Source organism: Cetorhinus maximus, chromosome 17 (genome assembly GCF_964194155.1).
Source record: "Cetorhinus maximus chromosome 17, sCetMax3.hap1.1, whole genome shotgun sequence".
NCBI lineage: Eukaryota > Metazoa > Chordata > Chondrichthyes > Lamniformes > Cetorhinidae > Cetorhinus > Cetorhinus maximus.
In genome coordinates, this window is record NC_135895.1 from 71299579 (window position 1) to 71321248 (window position 21670).

A 21670-nucleotide genomic window follows, 5' to 3' on the forward strand; every position below is an offset into this window, starting at 1 on the left:
GGAATACCCCCCACTTGTCTGGATGAGTGCAGCTCTCACAATACTCAGTAAGTTTGACACCATCCAGGATAAAGCAGATCGCTTGATTGGCACCACATCCACAAACGTTCACTCCCTCCACCAGCAACACATAGTGGCAGCAGCGTGTACCATCTACAAGATGCACTACAGGAACTCACCAAGGCTCCTTCAACAGCACCTCTCAGGCCCACGACCTCTACCACCTCAAAGGACAAAGGTAGCAGATACATGTGAACACCACCGCCTGGAAGTTCACCTCCAAGCCATGTGCCCGCCTGACTTGGAACTATATACTTGTATCTTCACTGTCACTGGGTTAAAATCTTGGAAGTCCCTCCCTATCAGCACTGTGGGTGTACCTACACCACATGGACTACAGTGGTTCAAGAAGGCAGCTCACCACCACCTTCTCAAGGGCATTTGGCAATGGGCAATAAATGCTGGCCCAGCAGTGACACCCACATCCTGTGGTCGAATGAAAAAGAAATCTCTGCAACCTTTTTCTTCCCCTTCTTCCCACCTTCCTTCACCTTAATGTATTGGGTTCTCACTGGGATAAAGCACAGTAGGTACTATTTATCCTTGTCACTTTGACTAATTGGGTGTTCTTCGGATATGAGCCTTGATGGTGAGTGTTGGAAGGACACATGAACATGGGGCAGTGACAGCTGAAGCTGACCTGGCTTCACCCAATGTCTGCATACATACGATTCTAGAAGGCATCATTGACTCTAACAATTAGTATCAGGGCAGGATTTTTTAGATGGCAGGGTGTCCTGCACTGCCACCAAAAAAAGTTGGCATTGAACACACTGCCATTCCTAACGGTTGCCCTGCAGCCATTTAAAGTTGCGTGGGGTGTTTATTGTTTGGAGGCAGAACTTCCTCTCCCATCTGGGCAGGAAGTTCAGCCTCAGAGAACTGTCGACCAATCTGATTGGCCAGCAGCTCTCTCATGTCCCAGCAGTGCCATCGAGAGCAGTGGCCACTGCTGGGACTACATCCAGCCTCAGGAAAATAGAGCCAGGATCCAGATGGAAGGTACATATTAGGGTTTTTTTGGTGGGCCCATGGCAGGAGGACCCAAGGGAGTGGGGTAGTGCAAGGAGGGGTGGTAGCTGGGTTCCAAAAGTGGGTGGAGTGGGGGGGGGGGTGAGGTGGGGGGGTGGTGAGTAGTGAAGAGGGACCCGGGGAGGGGGCCTGTGCGGCAGGTGCCCCACCCAAGGCTCGAGAAGGCTCCAGCCTGACTTACTCCCACCGGCCTGAAAATTGCAACAGATGAAAAGCAGCCTTAGTGGTCATTTGTTGGCCTCTAAAAGGCCTCAATTTGGGTGAGAGCAGGCAGGCAGGTAGCCAGCAGGACTCAAAGGATGGTAAATATTTGGAATAATCTTTTAGAATATACATGAACATAAAAGGTCAACTGGCATATTATGCATACTGAAAGAATGATGTGATAGACTTTATGATTAGGAAGTAAGAGACGATGGGCAGAATTTCCCCAAATTTGCAGTAAGTGCGGTAGCGGGTGGGTATGACAACACTTTATCCACTAGCCGCGATGGCAGGTTTTCATGCTGCATCGCCCTGCACCCGTCTCATTACTTATGCACTCCCGGGAAACACGCCATTTCCAAAGCGGGCTGGCTCTCATTCGCCAGCTTGCCATCACCCTGCCACTTCACTGCTGCATCACACCAGATGCCACGTTTAAAGTCCAGCCACCAGCACACATCTCAGTGCTTCCAGGTCACAACTGCTGTATGGAAGACATGGCCCTGAAACTGAAGAAGCCTGCAGGCCCCCCCAGATTAATGATGGGTCTCTCGAGTGACTTTTAGGTGCTGTGGATGTCGTGTACCCCGCTCTGGCTGCAGGATGGGCAACATAACCAATCCAGCTTGGGAGGCGGTGGCAGCGATGGTCAGTGCCAATGCCCTTCAGAAGAGGACAGCCACCCAGTGCTGCAAGAGGATGAATGATCTCCTCTGTTCCGCCAGGGTAAGTCACTCTTTACATCACTCTCAACTCACACACTCAAAAACCCATCACACACCCACAGGGCCCTCACTCACTGCCAGTTCAAGGGACATCACCATTCACTCTTTCACACACATTGTCCTCATCCCGTTCAAGGGACCACACCCACACATGCCAGGCACATTTATCATCTAGCCCAGCAGGTGTCCTGCTTAAACTTTCTCCATCTCTATCCATGCAGGACAAGCTGGCACACAACAAGAGAGAGAGGTCGCAGACCGGTGGAGGAATGCCTGAAATCAAGGTCCTCACAGACTTTGAAAACAGAGCCATCCAGCTGGCCGGTGAGTATCTGGACCAAGTGAGGATCCAGCAGTGCCACATCCATCAGACAACCATACTGTGAGTGATGTGTCCTGTTTCACAGGCCACTGCCATGCACTAACTATCTCTCTTTGTTTTTGCAGCCACATCTGGGAAGCAGCCGACAGAGTCCATGACCCAGAGCCTCCAATCAAGCCCCAAAGAAACCTCTGACAAGGAATCTGGAGACACCCTCCCTGAAGTCCCATCACAGCGCTCACCCACACCTTCCACCAGCGCAGGGACACACACCTTGGGGAGACCGAGCTTTAGAGTAGCCCTGGGATTACAATCTGGTGAGAACATCGCACTGGCTAATCCACAGCAGGTGGCAGCAGGGACTTCCCAGGTGTCTGGCACTCGAAGGATGGCTGGAGGCCAGAAATCTACTGAGTCCGAGTCAGGTGATGAGCCTCTGGACTTGGTCATGTCACTGTTGCTGGAGCTGCAAAGACAAGCTCGGGAACATCAGGAAGAGATGCCCGGTATACTCCTCAGATTGCAACGCACGATGGACGAGTCCGTCCGCCTTCAGTCTGAGGTGATAGCGCTGGCATGCCAATACACTAAGGTCAACACCGGTAGGATGGGGGCCGCCATGGAGATCTTGGTCCAGGACTTCACTGCTGCGTGGGCTCAACCCCATCGCTAATACCACAGCTGGCCTCCAACACTATGGCCAGGATTTTGCCCTTGTTGGGCGGGCTCAGCAGCAGTCGGGAAGCCGATTACCACCTGAAATCAGGCCGCGACCATGATTTCACGCTGGTGAGCCAATTAAGGCCGCTGCCTGTGTTGGGTGGGGTAGTGGGGGTGGAGTGGTGGTGGTGGTGGTGGTGGAGGGTGAGCGGGGAACTTCACGCATGCACGTGAGTGCGTGCAGGAAAAGATTCCTGAGGCACGGAGCCGCCACAGGGAGATGAAGATTTATGAAAATAACAAATAAAGAATTTTAAAATGTTAAAAACATGTCCCCAGGGACATATTATTGATGAAAAGGTAAAATTTTTATTTTATTTTTAATTGCTGTTGGAAACCCCACCCCACCTGTGGATGGGGTTTCCTAAAAAATGCAAAGGCCGCTTGACCTTTTCGCCTGCCCGCCAACTGTAAGATTGTATGGGCAGTGATAAATTATATTTAATTGGTACTTTAATGGCTTTCATTGGCCTGTTAATTGTCAGCGGATGCGCTGCAGACTCCTGTGTGCGCCCACCGACCGAGATATTGCACGAGAGCGCAATGACGTCAAGACACTCGACCGACGTCATCGTGTGTCATTTTTCGCTACTTCGGGTCAGGCGCGCCCCCACCTGACGTGCGAAAAATTCTGGACCGTATATGCAAGAGGGGTGCTGGGCAGCTGGATCTCACTCCAGCTACCCCTGCTCCTCAAGGAGTCAGCCAGGGGCCCTCGGGCACCCGTAGAGAGGAGGATCAGCAGGTACATACCCCGGTGCCATCCATCCAGGTGACTCCTAGAGTGTCCAACCCATCCGAAACCCCTCTTCCTGTGACCTCAGCAGTTCCCACTCATCAAGTCGAGGAGGGTGCCACTGCCACGCAACAGGACCCCGAAAGCAGGCCAGGGCCCTCCAAGTCTCAGCCCTCCTGAGGATGCCCGCCAACATCATGACAGACAGGGCATAGCAGTCAGCAGGCTGCCTCCACTTCCGCTGTAGATGTCCGGGGAGCACCAAGACGTAGCAACAGGTTAGGAAAGTTAAGGAGAATTAGTTGCACAGCCTGGCCACGGGTGTTAATCACTTGTACATACTCTTCACTATCGTCAATAAACCAAGAATGTCTCTCTGTCTATGGCTCCTTGTTCTGATGAGCAGTGTTTTTGTCACTCAGATGTGAAACCTTTCTGCACAAGATAAAGGCAGGTGTCTCAGTCCAGGGCCTCTTCTCCGTGCTCTGTGCAGCCTTCAGACCACAGTGATGGTCCAGTCTCATACTCCCTGACATTTTACTGATGCCTGCACCTCAGTGGTGCTGGTCTTTGCTGCCAGAATGTAGTGGGCAGGTGCCTCAGAATTCTCTCATTCTCTCTGTGTGCTCTCAGCACCATTAAGGTGGGGCTGGCCCCATCACACCAGCATCTGTGACCACTGATACTGTGCTCCAGCTCCCTGAAGGGCTCAGGTGCTGAAGGTGGACAAAGCCTCAGATGCTTCTAAAGTTTCATGGCTGCGTCTCTATGATATGACCCTGATCACAGAGCGCAAGCGAGCTGCCCTCAGCGAGACAGGTGTCAGACATTCTCAGAGGCTATGTGAAAATTTATGGAATGTCTTCACTGCATGTCATCATCATCCTCTTGCAATTGAGCGACTATTTGGGCCTCCACCACTTCTCTATGACAGGAGCATTCTCAGAGGGTATTCGCGTTGCAATAAGCCAGACTGGAGTCAAACGTTCACAAACGTGATGTGAGGAACTATGGGGTCACCTCACGGCATGCCGTCATCATCCTGCACAAATCTGGCAGCTATGAGGGCCTCCTGAGCGCGCCTGCCTTGTCTGGCCAGTGCGAGAGCCTCATCCCCGTCATCGAGGCCTCCAAGGATCTCCTCACCCTCATTCCTGTAAGTGTCCTCCTCAACGGAGGAGATGTGAAGCTCCTCCATCTCCTCAGCCAGCTCATCTCCCCGTTGGAGCATTAGGTTGTAAAGGGCGCAGCAGACGACGACGATGCATGACACCCTCTGTGGGCTGTATTGCAGGGCTCCACCAGACCGGTTCAGGCACCGGAACCTCATTTTCAGCATCCCGATGGTCTGCTCCACCAAGTTGCGAGCTGCTGCATGAGCCTCATTATAGCGTCGCTCTGCAGCAGTCTGAGGCCACCACACGGGTGTCATAAGCCAAGGCCTCTGTACCCTTGTCCCTGAGGAGCCATCCCTGCAGCCTTTATGGACCCTGGAAGACTCCAGGGATCTGTGACCAACTGAGGATGTAGGCGTCATGCACACTCCCTGGAAAACTTGCGCACACTTGCAGGATGTGTTTCTGGTGGTCACATACCAGCTGCATATTCAGCGAATGGAAGCCCTTGATTGATGTAGTCATCGTGTGTTGCGACGGAGATCTGAGCACCACATGAGTGCTGTCAATCGCACCCTGTACCTGTGGGAAACTTGGGGACTGGGTGAATCCAATCGCTCTTGCATCCTGGCTGACCTGGTCTTGGGCAATATGCACAAAGTTGTGTGCCCTCGTGAAGATGGCATCCGTGACTTCATGGATGTGTTTGTGGGTGGTGGCTTGTGAAATCCAACAGAGGTCACCTGTGGAGCCCTGAAAGGAGCCACTGGCATAGAAATTGAGCGCCACGGTCACTTTCACAGCCACTGGCAGCGGACGCCCTCCATATCCCTGTGGCGCCAAATCCTGCAGTAAATGGCAGATGCGTGCTTTCCCACCGACGTGGACGGACGATCCAGCGGGGGTGCAAGAGCCTGGCGGGATGGCCTGATAATGATAAGCTGATGTATTACAATGAGGTTCCCGCCGACCAATGGTGGGAAATGCGGCCCGCCGTTGGCGGGCTGAGCGAATGATCCTTCCCGCCATCGTGAAACCGATCACACCATATTATCTGCTCGCGCCACCTATCATGCCCGCCGCCAGTGGGCACGGAAAATTCCGCCCAATGTTTGGAGCCCAGTCACTACAAAATGAACATCTGCCCCACCTGGATAATAAACTGTGGTGGTACATATAGGGTGAAATTCTCACTGCTGTAATTATTATTTCACTTGTAGAGGAGCCGTGCCCTCTGGTAGTGCATGTCAGAAATTTAGGTATGTATCACTAATGACTTTCTGATTATTAAAATGCATGATTGGAAGTTACTAGGCAGTGTCAATCCAATTTTGACAATTTGTGCTCCCACAGTATGAGGCTCATTGTTCAGAGCTCGGACTCGTAAAATGAGTCCTCATTAAGTTCAGAGTGCTTGGCAGCCACATTTGTCTGTATGTATGTACATGGCTTTATGTTGTTTTTTTCCCCTAACAGCTTCATGCAAGTCTAGTTCCTGCAGTGGTCATGGGGAATGCGTGGAAACTATTGGAAATTATAGATGTCGATGTTATGAAGGATTCTATGGATCAGAGTGTGAATTTGGTAAGAACAATGTTATCGAATACTGTGGATGACTTGAAGTCTGAAATTTTACTGTACTGAATTATAACAAATTGCTTAACATATTAATGCAAAATTATTTGCTGCATCCACTTTGCTTTAACAAAGTATTGAACCATTTATTAAAGTGTTGAATTCATCCCATTGCTTTATGTGCTGTTTTCAAATGTAATACTCGAATTGAAACGTATACATTATGTTGGGTAATAAACTGTTTTGTACATTGAGTAACATTTGAATCAATCATGAGTCTGCACCTGGGTTGTCCACGCTGATCTCATGTCATCAGGGAATCTGTTAAGATCAGAATGTTGACTTCTGAGTTTTCAATGGAGAGAGAGGGCATGGAGGGATTAAAACAAAGAATGAAGGACAAGAATGCATGAAAAAGTAAATGAAGAAAGCAAAAATAAGGAAGAAAAAAGCAAAAAGAGAGAACAAAAAATAAATAAAGGAGAGAGAGAAAGAGAATGATAATCTGGGTAACATTCTTGCCAGTTTTCTGAAGTGAAGAACTCCCAGTGTGAGAAATCATATCCTTACACTCTAATACTCGATGTCTCAAAACACTGGTATCACTGCGCCATCCCACCATCGAGAAACTGATATTAAAAGAAGTATTGTAAAAATATTTATCAACAAGTAATAATTTCAATGTGGGTGTCTCAGTGCTGCAAAGCATTGAACATCAACACACTGCAATTATACAAAAAGGGAGGAGGGAAGATTACAGAACGATACCACTTTATTTCACTTGTAGAGGAGCCCGTGCCCTCAGGTAGTATACATCAGAAATGTGGGCGTGCATCGCTAATGACTTTCTGATTATTAAACTGCATGATTGGAAGTTACTGGGCAGTGCCAATTCAATTTTGACAATTTGTGCTCCCACAGTGTGAAGCTTGTAAAATGAGTCCTCATTGAGTTCAGAGTGCTTGCCTGTATGTACATGGCTTTATATCGTTTCTTCCTAACAGCTCCATGCAAGCCTACTGCCTGCAGTGGTCACTATCGGAAGTTACACTGAGTGTTGAATCATACCAGGGTTCAGAAACAGTATTGATCATGAGTTTGTGCTTTCAGAAGTAGTGGAGTAAATATTTTTAAAAAGCAATAAATTTCAAATGGCTTATTCATCATCGCTGGTCTTAGATGTTATTGTACTGGCGTTTCAATGAAATATACTTCAGCTGTGAAATGTCCAGAGATTCCTGGGGCTGAATTTTCTGGCTGGGAGGGGGTAGAGCAGGAGCGGGCACGGGTGCGGGCATGGACTTGATTGGCCGCCTGCGATCGGGTCCGCGCCGCCATTTTACGCGGGCTGGCCAATTAAGGCCCGCCCAGCGTGAATCGCGGCTCCTGGGGACAGTGGGATGGGCGGGCAGTGCAATGACAAACGGGTCACCATTGGACTGTTTTAATAAGTTGCTGCAGCTTTTCCAAGGCTTCAAATCATGACCAGTGGAAGGGCTTCCCAGAGTGCTGCTGGTGAGCAGGCCAGGCAGGAGGGTAGGGCAGGGGGGCACTGTGCTCCTCAGTTTTCTGACGATTGCCTTGCTGCCCGTCTCAAGGAGGTGGCAGCACGACGGGAGGTTCTTACACCCCAGGATGGGAGGAGGAGGCTCCCCCACATGACCAAACGTGCCTGGGAGGAGGTGGCGAAGTTGGTGAGCTCCCACGACGTGGTGTGGCGCACTTGGATCCAGTGTTGAAGCGCTTCAATGACCTGTTGCGCTCAGGAAGGGTGAATACCACCTTAGCATTGGTCACTTAATCCAGCAGATAGGCTTTCGCCCCTGGTGCCCCACCCCCAGCTCACCCAAGTCTGAGTGTAGTGACTGCATTGAATCATTGACGGCAAGTGTCTTTCGTTGGGGGGCCAGCAGGTATTGCCCCTGCCAAGGTCTCCCTGAGAGGGTGGTGAAGAGATGGGGTCTGCCCCCGCAGCATGTGGTACACTGAGATTCACATTACTGTTTTGGCGGCAACCTGGAGGAGCTGCACCTAGGCGCAGTGCTGGAACTCCAGGATATGTCAAAGTCAGGGTGATGCCATGCTAGGAGGGGAGCTTCAAGGTGGCATTGGCACCAATCGATCTGCTGTCCTCTGCGCTCCACGTGCTTGCGCCCCCTTGCTATGGAAGGTTAGACCATGTGGTACCTAATGTGATGCAGGCAGCATTTGGCCAAAGGGGTTTGGGGAGTGGACAGGTCTAGCACCTTTGTGAGAGTGTTCGGCAGCAGCAGGGTGAGGAGGCTGGAGCGCTGCAATGTCCCACTCTGGTTGGGGTGGGTCGTCCGCGAAGAGAGTCCAGGTATAATTAGCACTAATCAATGCTGTTCTCTCCTTTTCAGGAGAAGAATGCACATAATACCGCCGAGCAGGTGAGGACTGGCAGAGGGCCGGCCCAGTTAGAGATTCTCAGCTGCTTCAAGCAGGAGGCCCTAGATTTGGAGAGGCACCATGCGCCCAGGTCCACCGTTGTTGGTGAGGCTGGGGTGCCACGGGCAGATACGTTTGCCCAGCAGTGAGGTCACCATTGTTCTCCCAGCAGCCATGGCAGTGCTGAATGTTCAGTGATTGAAGGTGGCAACATGGCTTGACCATTGCTTATGGAAGGATGAGCGAATAATGATCCTGGGGACAGGGATACACATTGACATTGGATCAGTTAACGTGGAGACAATGTCCTTGTTCTTCCTTTCAGCATCAGCAGAGCAGGGCAGCGAGGAGCAGCAGAGGCCCCCGTCACACCTGAGGGCCCTGAAGTCTCACCAGCGTCACACCATCTCTGCCAGGCAGGCACCAGCACAGATACTAGCACCTCGGTGGAAATTAGAACATTGGCTAGTGTCCTGGGGCACAGCAGTGAGGGCACTTCACACTCGCCGGAGGAACTGGCAGATACAGAGAGTGCCCATGGCGCCAGCAGTCAGAGGACTGCTGGGGACCAGTCACATGCTCAGTCTGTGCCTGATGATGTGCCTCTGGAGTCGTCCACGATGCAGCAAACACAGGAAATGCGGCCGGGAGCATCTGGGGGAGATACATGAGGCTATGCTTGACTTGGTTTCCATGGTGGAGGAGCCGAAGCAATGAGCCTCATGTCCGAGTGCCATGCGTCCTCCATGGAGAGAGTGGCGAATCTCATGGAGAGGCTCCTCCAGGAGACCCAGCAGGGCTTCCTGGGGATGCGCTCAGACCAGCAAGCCCTCACATTGGCATTGACCACAGCTGGTTAGTGCCAGTGTGGGAGATGGTCTGGGCAAGTTTCCCAGCTCGGTGCCCATCCACCTACTGTGAACAGGGAGGTCCAAAGTGACCTCACGTTGTCGCAGCAGCTGCCTGCCATCTCTGCGATCTCCTCTCAGGGCGCTCCGGATGAGGGCTCCTCCACCCCATTAACTTGTTCCTTGTTAATAAAGCTGAATGTCCCACAAAACACTCATTACATTATTGGAAACCATCCACCTGCAGAACAAAAGAGGCACCCTCAGCCATGGTGACATGTCTTAATTTAATATTGCAGCCAAAGAAACTTAATGAAACAAAATGAAAAAGGTGTTAAATATCACACCAACTCATAAAGACCTCATTGTGGGCCAACACAAAAGCACCAGTGATAAACGCGTGGTGTGCCTTAGGTGCCTTATCTTTATGTTTCCACGTGCTATGCCTTGATGACCCCTCCTCCAGTGACCATTGCATCTGGTGAGGCTGCGACGACTGGGGAGACACCAGCTGTGGAACTGGCAGCTTCCTCCCAGACGAGGCCAGCACAGGCTCCACGGGCCAGAGCATAACCACCAAGGTCGTCGAGGCCAACAGGACAGCACAGTGAGCAGGCTGTCTCAGCTGCCACTCCCAGTGAGGGGTCAGCATCAAGGAATAGCACGTGCCTCTTCCCCCTTCTAGCCCTCCCTTCCACCTCAGAGGAGGCGCCTCCAGTGGAGAGTTCAGCGCCCATTCCCAGGCTGAGGGAAGGCTTCCTGAAACATGCAGGCCCCAAAAAAGATTCCCCACCTGCTGACGTGGAGGTTGTGAGTCCAGTCCAAGCAGCTGGTATGCGTTTTCAAATATTGCAGATCACACAGGCAAGTATCAAAAACTTTGAAAAATCAACATGTGACAGAGCACACTCTGGGACCCCACTGAGTCCTCTTATCCCACCCGTGGATGAGGTTTATACAAATGTGTCCTTCCCTCCTGTCCATTGCGCCCATGTGCCGACCGGAAGATTGCACGGGCGCCGAAAAATCACGGTCGATTGGCGCCTCAAGGGTCTTTAGTGGCCCATTAATCAATGGCGGGCGCGCATCGGAGAACATCGCGCGCCGGCCCAACGAAATATCGTGTTGGTGTGCAGTGATGTCAGGACACTCGCCCGACGTCACCTCATGTCATTTTACACACGGGCATACGGGGCCCAACCCCGCACGCCAATGGGAAAATTCTGCCCCGGACAAAGATTCTCATGCCATCGGAAACTTCAGTTACAACTCAACTTGTAACTTCAGTGGCTCAGAGAATTCTACATACAGTTTCCAATCTATCTCTAATATAGATGTGCATATTCTCAGCTAAATATGTTTATTATTCATTCATAGCCAAAACAATTTTCTGTCTTGGATACCTAAAATGATGCCAAATCTCACATTTAAGCCTATTTAGCACAATTTAAATTATAATCCTTATTAATGAAGAGAAGCTTCCTTTAAGGAGCATTGAGATATTCCTACTTGATAAATTTTTATATGAAAGCAAAGGTTATTCAACTTCCAATCTCCCATTCCAGTTATGAAATGTGAAATTCCAAAGATCCCTAGAAATGGGACCAGAAACTGTTCCCATCCAATTGGAAACTTCAGTTATCGCTCAACCTGTGACTTTGGCTGCGTGGAAGGTTTCTCATTGAATGGATCAGTGAGTCTTCAGTGTGAGGGCTCTGGAATGTGGTCATCACGAATACCAGCCTGTGAAGGTAGTTTGTGAACCAGCTTCTGTTTTAATATATGTTTGTGTTTCCACAATTCCACCCCACCCCAATGAGAGTGTTGAATCATACGGGGTTTCAGAAACAGTACTGATCGTGTGTTAGTGCTTTCAGGAGTAGTGGAGAAAATATTTTAAGTATTTTAAAAAAGCAATAAATTTCAAATGCCTTATTCATCTTTGCTGGTTTTAGATGTTATTGTACTGGGGTTTCAGTGAAATATACTTTAACTGTGAAATGTGGATGTCCATAGATTCTTTGACAAAGATTCTCATGTCATCAGAAAATCCAGTTATGACTCAACTTGTAAATTCAGAGGCTCAAAGAATTCTACATATAGTTTCCAATCTATCTCTAATATAGATATGCATATTCTCAGCTAAATATGTTTATTATTCATTCATAGCCAAAACAATTTTTTTTGTATTGGATACCTAAAATAATAATTAATCTCATGTTTAAGTCTAATAACCACAATTTAAACTATAATTCTCATTCAAAAAGATTAAGGGAATCTTCTCTCCTTTAAGGTGCATTGAGTGCCCTCATGTACCTCAAAGTAATTATTTTCAGACCTGCACCATGAGAGGCCTGGCAACAAAACTCCTGCCTGTCTCTCAGAGGCTGATTGTGCATAGGTTAAAGATATATGAGGACTTGAGAAAATATATACCTGGCAAAAAATAAGTGTTTTTATAATTACACACCAAAATAAAAAAAAACATACTTTAATACACAATAACCAATACATCATTCCAATACCTCCTATCCAGTTGAACAGTGTTCAACTCTCAATGTTCCTGACCAAGCGACTATGAACTGCATCCATCCTAATGGAAACTTCAGCTTCGACTCCACATGTGACTTCCAGTGTGCAGCAGGGTTTACACTGCAGGGGTCACAGAGTCTCTGGTGCAATGCGACAGGAACATGGACAGCAAAGACGCCCAGCTGTGAAGGTATAGTCTCAAACAATACCCACTGCAACTCCAGCTCAACTTGTAACTTCATTGGCTATAAGAATTCTACATATACTTTCCAATTTATCTACAATATAGATGTGCATATTCTCAGCTAAATATGTTTATTATTCATTCATAGCCAAAACAATTTTCTGTCTTGGATACCTAAAATGATGCCAAATCTCACATTTAAGCCTATTTAGCACAATTTAAATTATAGTCCTTATTAATGAAGAGAAGCTTCCTTTAAGGTGCATTGAGATATTCCTACTTGATAAATTTTTATATGAAAGCAAAGGTTATTCAACTTCCAATCTTCCATTCCAGCTATGAAATGTGAAATTCCAAAGATCCCCAGAAATGGGACCAGAAACTGTTCCCATCCAATTGGAAACTTCAGTTATCGCTCAACCTGTGACTTTGGCTGCGTGGAAGGTTTCTCATTGAATGGATCAGTGAGTCTTCAGTGTGAGGGCTCTGGAATGTGGTCATCACGAATACCAGCCTGTGAAGGTAGTTTGTGAACCAGCTTCTGTTTTAATATATGTTTGTGTTTCCACAATTCCACCCCACCCCAATGAGAGTGTTGAATCATACGGGGTTTCAGAAACAGTATTGATCGTGTGTTAGTGCTTTCGGGGTAGTGCAGAAAATATTTTAAATATTTGTAAAAAAAAAAATCCAAAATTTCAAGTGTCCCATTTATCATCGCTGGTCTTAAGTGTTGAAACTGGAGTTTCAAAAAATGTGCAGCATTACAATCTTAGGTGATAGTCTACCTTGTGTGAAATAATCTCTTCGGATATTTTCCATCATTGTCTTATATTTGTAATTATCAGATAATATATCCTTCCTATTCTGCTTTAGAACTGCAATGTAATTGTTTTATTTTAATCTGAGAGTAATCAAAATGTTATATCTAAAAATTTATACTGCACGAGCAACAGACCTGAATACATTAACCCATTCATTCACTAGGTGGACAGAGGAGTCCACCTGCCACTACCTCCGTGCAATACAGCCTGAGTTGATGTTTGAAGGCAATGCATGGGGTGGGTGAGTCAATGGGAAGGCTTAGAAGGCAGTGTGCTAGGCCAGGCGAAAATGCCTCTTTGGTGAACTTATAAATGTTGTTAATTTTGGAAGAAGGGCTCAAGTCATGGGTGTTACCACGACATGTGAACATTGTGTCCTCAGACCATAACTTTCCAAAATCTGTTATTCTACTTGTGTTGCTGGGGCGGAGCATGGTTAATTTTTGTTTGACCTTTGATCTGTTGCTGTAAGTAGGTGCACTATTCTGTTGTGAGTGGCTCACATCTTGACCCCCAAAGGCTTTCCACCACCAACAAGGCATAAGTCAGGAGTGGAACACTCTCCACTTGCCTGGGTGAGTGCAACTTCCAGAACACTCAAGAAGGCCAACATCATCTAGGACAAAGCAGTATGCTTGATCACCACTTCATCCACGGTGGGTGATTATCAATGTGTAATGTATACAGTACTATCTTCACTGTGTACTGTGAAACATTCTCCCTAAGATTCAACACTCACCCCAACCACACCAATGAATCATGGCTACAGTGTGTGTTATCTAGTGTTAACTATTGTATGCAGTAACTCACCAAGGCTTCTTTGGCAGCACATTCCAAAGTCATGACCTCCTCCAGCATTCAGAAGGACAAGGGCAGCACATGTATGGAAACACTGTCACCTCCGAGTACAGATGGTCATTCTATTGCAGTTCAGTCCCATCCTGTCCTCGCAGATCTCATACCCAGACATCTATTTTCCAGCAGCAATGATTGGATAGGAATCAGTAGTTGGGCTGCTGGTTGGTTGTTTTTTTCATCTGCCTACCTCAGTGCTGCTCAAGCTAAATCAAGCACCTCCATTTCCACTTTTGGTGAGTTAGGTAACAGCCCACACCATGAACCTTAAGTGGAACTTTCCTACTCACTCCTCATGTCCTAGCGCTTTCCTATATTCTCTCATCATAATTGCAGCTTTTTTTCCTGTTTCAGGTACTGTGCAGGAACAACACAAATCTACAAAATTGATCAGCACTTCTATTGCAGGAGCAGCCTGCTTAATTTCCGTGCCTTTTGTTATCTGGCTTATCAAACACTATCGAAAGAAAGGTAAATCTGTTTTTTAAATTTCACTTGTCTGTTATTTGATTGGTTACTGCACAAGGTTATCTCTCTGCTCATGTACACATTCTGTGACTCAATTTTGTCTATGGTCCATTTATATAAATGGGAAAAATTTAATGAATAAGTGATGACCAAATAGCAATGATAAAGGTTTGTGGTCAGATAGGTTGCCTTAGTGTGGTGCTGGGTAAAACCTAAAAACAGGGGAGAAATAGAATGTAAAACTATAATGCTAGTAAGCACAATACAATTTACAGTCTGCAGCGGGGACAATCAGAGGGTCTCATTTTAAAGCTTTGTAACTGTTGTTACCTAGTCAAACACAGCAGTCATTTTGCACACAACAGTTAATGAGCCAGATTTTGCTGTAAAGATTGAAAGTATGCTTGTTAGAATGCCACTTGCCCTTAGACTTTCTATGGGGTTTTGCTTGGCAAGCTGTTGTGAGCGGGACAGGCTACTCTGTCAGGCCATCTGGAGCCTGTGTGAAGAGGACAAGCAACCTCATATTTTCCTTAGCCATCTGATTGAAAATCATTACAGAGCACACAGAGTCTGAATAAGGAAGTAGAGTGGGAAATTCAATGTCAAATCAGGTCCAGTAAATGGAATAAAAAGAGGAAAGGAAAGATTGGATAGAGGGAAATAAAAGAGAAGGGAAAAGTTTTAAAAAAAACTTATGTTTTGAAATTTCCAACACTAATTAAAAACTTAAGGAATGTAACTCCACACTTGCAAAAAAATTAATTTTCAGTTCCAGAGAGGAATAGATAAACTATTATGGATTTATAAAGTACCTGTGACATCAGCAGAGAAACTTCATGTCATTCAATACATTTGAATGGGGAGCCAGATGATGACATGACATTTTTGTTTCCTTATGGAGAAATGATGCCTCTCTGACAGCAACTTCCAGATTTTTGTGTATAACTTTGTATCTCCTGGACATTACTGGAACAGAGTTTGAGGAATGCATATTGATCCAAATTTACTACACAATTTAATATTTGAGAGCTGAGTTGATATATTTACTTTTTTGTCTTCTAGTGATGCAGAAAGATTTTTCACCTGTAAGGTAATTCTTTATATCTGTCTCTTTAAAAAAAATGCACTCTATTTGACTGCTTCCTCAATGTTTGAATAATTGGGTTGGCAAATAGAACTATGACTGCAGCCAGTATGATTCCAGATTTAGCTCCTTATGTAACTATGTGGCTAATTAGGTATTGCATCTGATTGGATTGCTGGATGGTAAAACCACTACCACCTCTCACTGACACTTCCAAGTCCCACAAGTTTTCACTGACCTTTTTTATCAGGCCCATTTTTCACTCTTACTCTATTCCATTTATCTCATTTTACAATCAGTCTCTCCAACTTAATCTTATTGTCCCACCCTCCCCTCCCTCAGATCTTTTTAATTGCTCAGCTCTTCATTCAATTTATTTCTCAATTGTTGGTTAATTTCTTCTTTCACTTACTTTTTCTTAGGCCTGACAACTATGGAGCTCCTCACCTCCTTCATTTTTCCTCTCCACCTACCGTCTACAGTACAGGCTTGGCATCACTGTTTCTAAATTTGTATTGTCTTCTCATCTCCACCTCATTTAAACCTTGTTGTTGACCTGGCACTTGATGAAAAGAAAATTTTTTGAGCCAATTATGTTCATCAATTGCTTCTGTGGTATTTTTGCTATGCCCAATCCTCCCCTTTACAGACATGAGTGGTCTAAGAATATGACTGGTGTCTTCATCCTATGTACAATTGGTTAGTGTCAATGTTAATCACACTGTACATTTATACAATGGTACCAACAGAAACATAAGAGCTTCTCACTCGCTGCCTTGTTTTTGATCATGGGATTATCCCCAGTACCAGCAGAGATCTGGGAGTTTGTCACCTGCCTTGTTAGGGAGATAGCTTCAGCATTCAACAGGTCAGAACGTTTTTGTTAAACAATAGCTAAAGGTCTATCCAAAGGCTTTCTGGAAAATGGAAGCTACCCAAGTTGATTAGTCCTTTGAATGCTGAACTGGTGGGACTTCTGTCCAATGATCTGGCATTGGAGCCTGGAGCCTTTCCATGACTGACATTGTTAACGAATGCTTAATTTAACCGACACAGTGAAATCCTGTTAAAGGAAAGAAAAGTAGAGGACTCTTCTGTGATCCATTCAGAAATCTACATAGGAAAAAGTGTAGTTTCATCCTTTTCTTAATATATATCAACTTTTCTTCAATTTGTAACTAAGAACTATCAATAGTTATGGATATAATGAAGCAACTAACTAGCTGACACCCTTGTTAGGCTACCTCTCATGAAGGAAGCGTGCACCATACTTAGTCAATCAGAATATTGTATTTAAAGTGTTGTTAGCAAATAATGATAACAGATTCTCAATTTTGCTCCTTTAATTACAGCACTTAAATAGACTGGCCAACTCCAAGACTCAACCAGAAAAAGGCCGGGATGTTCAACACCTGGGACGTGTATTTTCTACACAAAAAAGGAGGCTTTTTGTCACTATGCTTCCCAAAAAAACCATAAAATGTATTCAAATATAGAATAATACCTCCCTTTAAAACTATGGACTGAGATTGTGTTTAAATGTGAAGGTGTTACACTTAAGTTTCTAATGGTGATTGAGAGGAGAAGCCAATGTTTATGTCCCATTTTGTCAATCATTACTGAGCAGTTTTGGAGATCCGATAAGCTGCCCTATACTTCATTAAGGACTACTTAAAATGTATAAAATACTGGTTAAATTAATTCCCTTGTTTTATTAGTTTGCTTGGTTGGTTAATGTGCAGAGATGAGGACTCAAATTTTTGTCTTGGCCCCACAAAATGCAAGTTGGCCCTTTTGCAGCTTTCAAAATACACACCAAACTCATGTTTGACTTCCCTGGATTTTTGTTTTTTCATGCAAGGGGAATGTGCAGTTTGCATTTTGAGAAGTTGCCAAAGGGTGTTTAATATCTATGGAGGCAGGCACCAGAAGGAGTCAGAACCTTTAGGAAAGCAGAGGAAAAAAGAAAATTTGTTGAAAAAGAATTGAGAGAGAGGAAATTGTAACAGAGAGGCTAAACCTTCAATCCTTTTGTTAGTTTATAAGGAAAGGTTAAAAGAATAGAGGAGATTGAACGGTTTGAAATTCAGAAGACAATTAAGAAATTGTTCACGACAATAAAAGATTCCAATATTAGAGGAAAATAGAACAGCCCCATCTAACAATAATAAATTTGTGGGATCAATTACAGAGGAAATAATGACCATAAGGCAACTACAAACATTTCTGGAGAGAGAAGGGATTGATGGAAGTTAGTGATCACGTTGGACTGACTACTCTTAAAAAGTATTTCATTGGGTGTAAAGTGTTTTGGGATGTCCTAAGGTCACGGAAGTCACTATGTAAATGCAAGACTTTTTGTTATTCCTGATTGTCAAAAAGGAACAAGCTTATTCAGCTTTTTGAGTCACTAACAATTTTCAGTACATTTTAGAACATCCCCTCACTAATTTTACTTCAAACCCATTTATATTTTGACACACTAACTAACCAAGCAAAGTATGCCAAAATAAGTGAGTTAGTGTTAGCTACCACAGACCAACAGGTTTGCTATTTTTTGCAGATTTGATGCTATTTGATGCAGAGCTTGCTTTATGTTTTTGAATGCTCTTTATGTATGGTATTGCAATATTTTGTTGGTTCAAGGTCCTGAATCTCATTAAAGCACAGCTTTATTTTAGTGTATGCTATCTGTGAATGTAACCAACCAAGAGATTCTTCAACTTCTTCAGAGCTGAGTCCTGGCAAGATTGCTAATATCTGCTGTGAACTATGAGATTCTGTGCATTGATGAGTTTTACAAAAATGTTGTTCTACAAATATATGTAGAGGTGAATGTGAAAAATTAGAATTGTTGGTTTAGAATAATGAAATAAGAACAGAAAAATACTGTAGAGTTGGTCTGCAAGTCTCTGAAAGAGAAAATTAACATTTTGGGCCTAGGCTTTCATTTGAACTATCAGAGTTGTGTCTGATCACATCTTCAGTTGTTTTTTGCATTGCTCTGCCTAATAAAAATAGCCATCCAGGCAATACCATACTGTGCCATAATTTTTGGCTTGTGGATTTGTACTATAGCTAGAATTATTGATGTGGTTAAAGTTGTTAAGTCCCAGGATGCTTTAGGGTTTAATATGTCAATGGGTTCATTAACTCCAGTTGATTTGTGGCATATTTAAATGGTAAATGCATATTTAAATGGATTCTGGATGTCTTGTTCACAATTACAGTTGTGTCATAATAAATCAACAAGAACTGTGTGCATGACTAGAAGCTTATAAAGACCTTAAGCTTTCCTTTACAATTGTACAGCCATGATCAAAACAATCAACGAAGGCCTCTACCCAGGGAAAAAACTGTGATAATATTGTTTATTTCTCTGTGTTCACTGCTTAAAGTTATTGCATGTGTCAAAGACTTGGGTCAAACACAATAAAAGGATTCAGTTGTAAAGCATATTTGGTTATCAGATTCAAATTGTTGTACACAACACTAACACAAATGCTACCTCCAAACTGCAACATCCACATTTAACACACTGAACATAATCATAGTTGCTTGGTAGTACCGAACTTGAGTATTGCTGAAAAAAGAGACATGTCTAAGCTTTTCATCTTGCACTCATCAGGACACCTTGCAAGAATACTAATATAAGGGGCAAACAGCAATTTATACTGTATGTGAAGAGAGTGGTCATTGGTTGGCAAGTGGTGTTGCCATGGAGAATGCACCAGTGATGGTGACTGACAGTTAATTGCCAAGCATTGTTTGAAATTTAAACCAGGCAGCTTGACCCTGACTGGTCAAGTCATTGCCCTGAGGAATAAGTCAGCGAATGACTGTCATTTATTTTGTTTAGCTGAAACAGTCACAAAGTGTGTACATCTTCTTTCTGTCTGCAAAGAACAGGGCCCTGTGTATTAACATATGTGCTTCCAGTGCAGACAAATGTGACACATTGTGAGCCCAACCGACAATCTTAAATTAGTTGTCAGCGTAATTCTTAGCACATTGAGGATTATTTAGTAAATGTTGTCCAATTGCAGAATCACATCGAAAGTTGGACACTGTGATTTGAGTTTTGCAAGCACGGGGTGGCTGAGTACGGTCTGTACCCTGCCCATTGCGAACAGTAGCTGGAACATGCTGCTTGATACAATCTGCCGGTCTTTGGGACGTACGGCCTACATACCTAGCATCACATTGGCACTGAAATTCATATACATTACTCATTTGTGTGATAGACAGAACATCTTTTTGACTTGACGGCAGCATCCTGTTAGTGGCGAACAGCAGACGTGTTGCTACTGCATAGTAGCAGCGAGAAACATTTAGCTTCATCTGTTGCAAAATTTTTTGAGACCTTGCCCTTCCAGAGCAATCTGAGATAGACTTGGCACTTTTCAGGGCTGAAAGTGAAGGCCTTCGACCCATTCATGAGTTTGCATGTATTTTGGCGTGAAATTATCTGATCAAGTTAGCCATTATCCTGCTGGATGCCTTTGATGTGCTGTAAAGCAGCATCAAGCTTGCATGGTTAGCAAATGGTTTGGGCCCTATTTGCAACTGACAACCAATTTAAGATTGCCAGTCAGGCTCTCAGTGTGGCACATTTGCATGTACTAGAAGCTACATATATTAATACACAGGGCCCTGTTTTTACAGACAGGAAAAACATGTACACACATTGCACTTGTTTCAGCTAAACAAAATAAGGGACAGCCATTCGCTGACTCATTCCTCAGAGCAATGCCTTGATGAGTGCAAGACGAAAAGCTTAGACATGTCCCTTTCTTCAGCAATACTCAAGTTCTGTACTACTAAATGACTATTTGTATACCTGTGACAGAGGTACAACAAAGACCAAATTCAGGATATCAACAACATAGTTTGACTAACAGGTAAGTTAAGGACAGGTAAGCTATCTGTTGAATTTCTCCAAGTGTGTATTAAACCCAAAGGTGTGCCAATTTTCATTTCCAAACATATCGATAATCCTAAAGTGAGACACAATCCCATGATCAAGCGAGCATTTATGTGAGATGAGATAGAACAGATTGGTAATAGGGGTACTAATTTACACCGTGCCCTACATTGCGCCTGGTCTGAGGTGTGCAAATATCTTTCATTTTTGACTTGATCTGTTCATGCCGCTATACTGCTTCAATAGATGACCACGCCATAAACTGTACCCAAATTAAACACGTCCGCTCCATAAACTCACTTAAGCGGAAGTGGTTTGGCAACGCAATTAATGATGCCACTAAACATGTAACAAATCTCTCTGACCATGTACTCTCAGAAAGTGAGGAGTTTGTTCTTGCGCATGGTTTCAATTTTGGTGTGCCTTCATCCCAAATCAAACGGGAGGAGGTATTTGCTGAGTTTGAACTCCGCTCAACCCAACTATTCCACCTCAACCTAGTATCCACTGAAGATGCTGAATCCTTGAAAGCGCACCTAGCTGATTTAGTGCATGCATATTGCGGGATTCTGAATGACCTATCTGACTTTCACATGCCACGTAAATGCCTTACAACATCCCAAGACCTTAAGATGAACCCTGACACACATATCAGTAAACCTGACAAAGGGACAAGAATAGCCATCCTTAACAAGCATGACTATATCAACAAAATGCATGCCATTCTTGATGACAGGTCCAAATTCATATCGATTGGACCTACCGCTCAACATGCCTGGACAGCCTTGTTCGAAAGTAAGCTAAAAAAAATGCTTGCTGGACTTATGTAAGAGCGATGAGCAATGTCCAATGGATATGAATTTGGACTTGTCATTAAGAATGGCATGCGTTTTGTTGATGTAGTCACGCTTGTTAGGGTGGCTATTCCTAACCCTTTGTCAGGTTTACTGATGTGTATGTCAGGGTTCATCTTAAGGCCTTGGGATGCTGTAAGGCATTCACGTTGCATGTGAAAGTCAGACAGGTCATTCAAAATCCCGCAATATATAT

General features: G+C 44.9%; 1 protein-coding gene across 1 annotated transcript in view; it reads left to right on the forward strand.

The window, feature by feature from the left end:
- LOC144692498 (L-selectin-like) overlaps positions 1–18747 on the forward strand; it is a 40179-nt gene extending 21432 nt beyond the window's left edge. The window contains exons 4-10 of the mRNA XM_078561443.1: positions 6391–6498; positions 11312–11497; positions 12283–12468; positions 12799–12984; positions 14496–14612; positions 15675–15702; positions 17049–18747. Of these exons, the coding sequence (XP_078417569.1) occupies positions 6391–6498; positions 11312–11497; positions 12283–12468; positions 12799–12984; positions 14496–14612; positions 15675–15702; positions 17049–17055 (818 nt within the window). The 3' untranslated portion in view covers positions 17056–18747. The remainder of the gene's footprint in view (positions 1–6390; positions 6499–11311; positions 11498–12282; positions 12469–12798; positions 12985–14495; positions 14613–15674; positions 15703–17048) is intronic.
- Positions 18748–21670: the final 2923 nt, after the last annotated feature.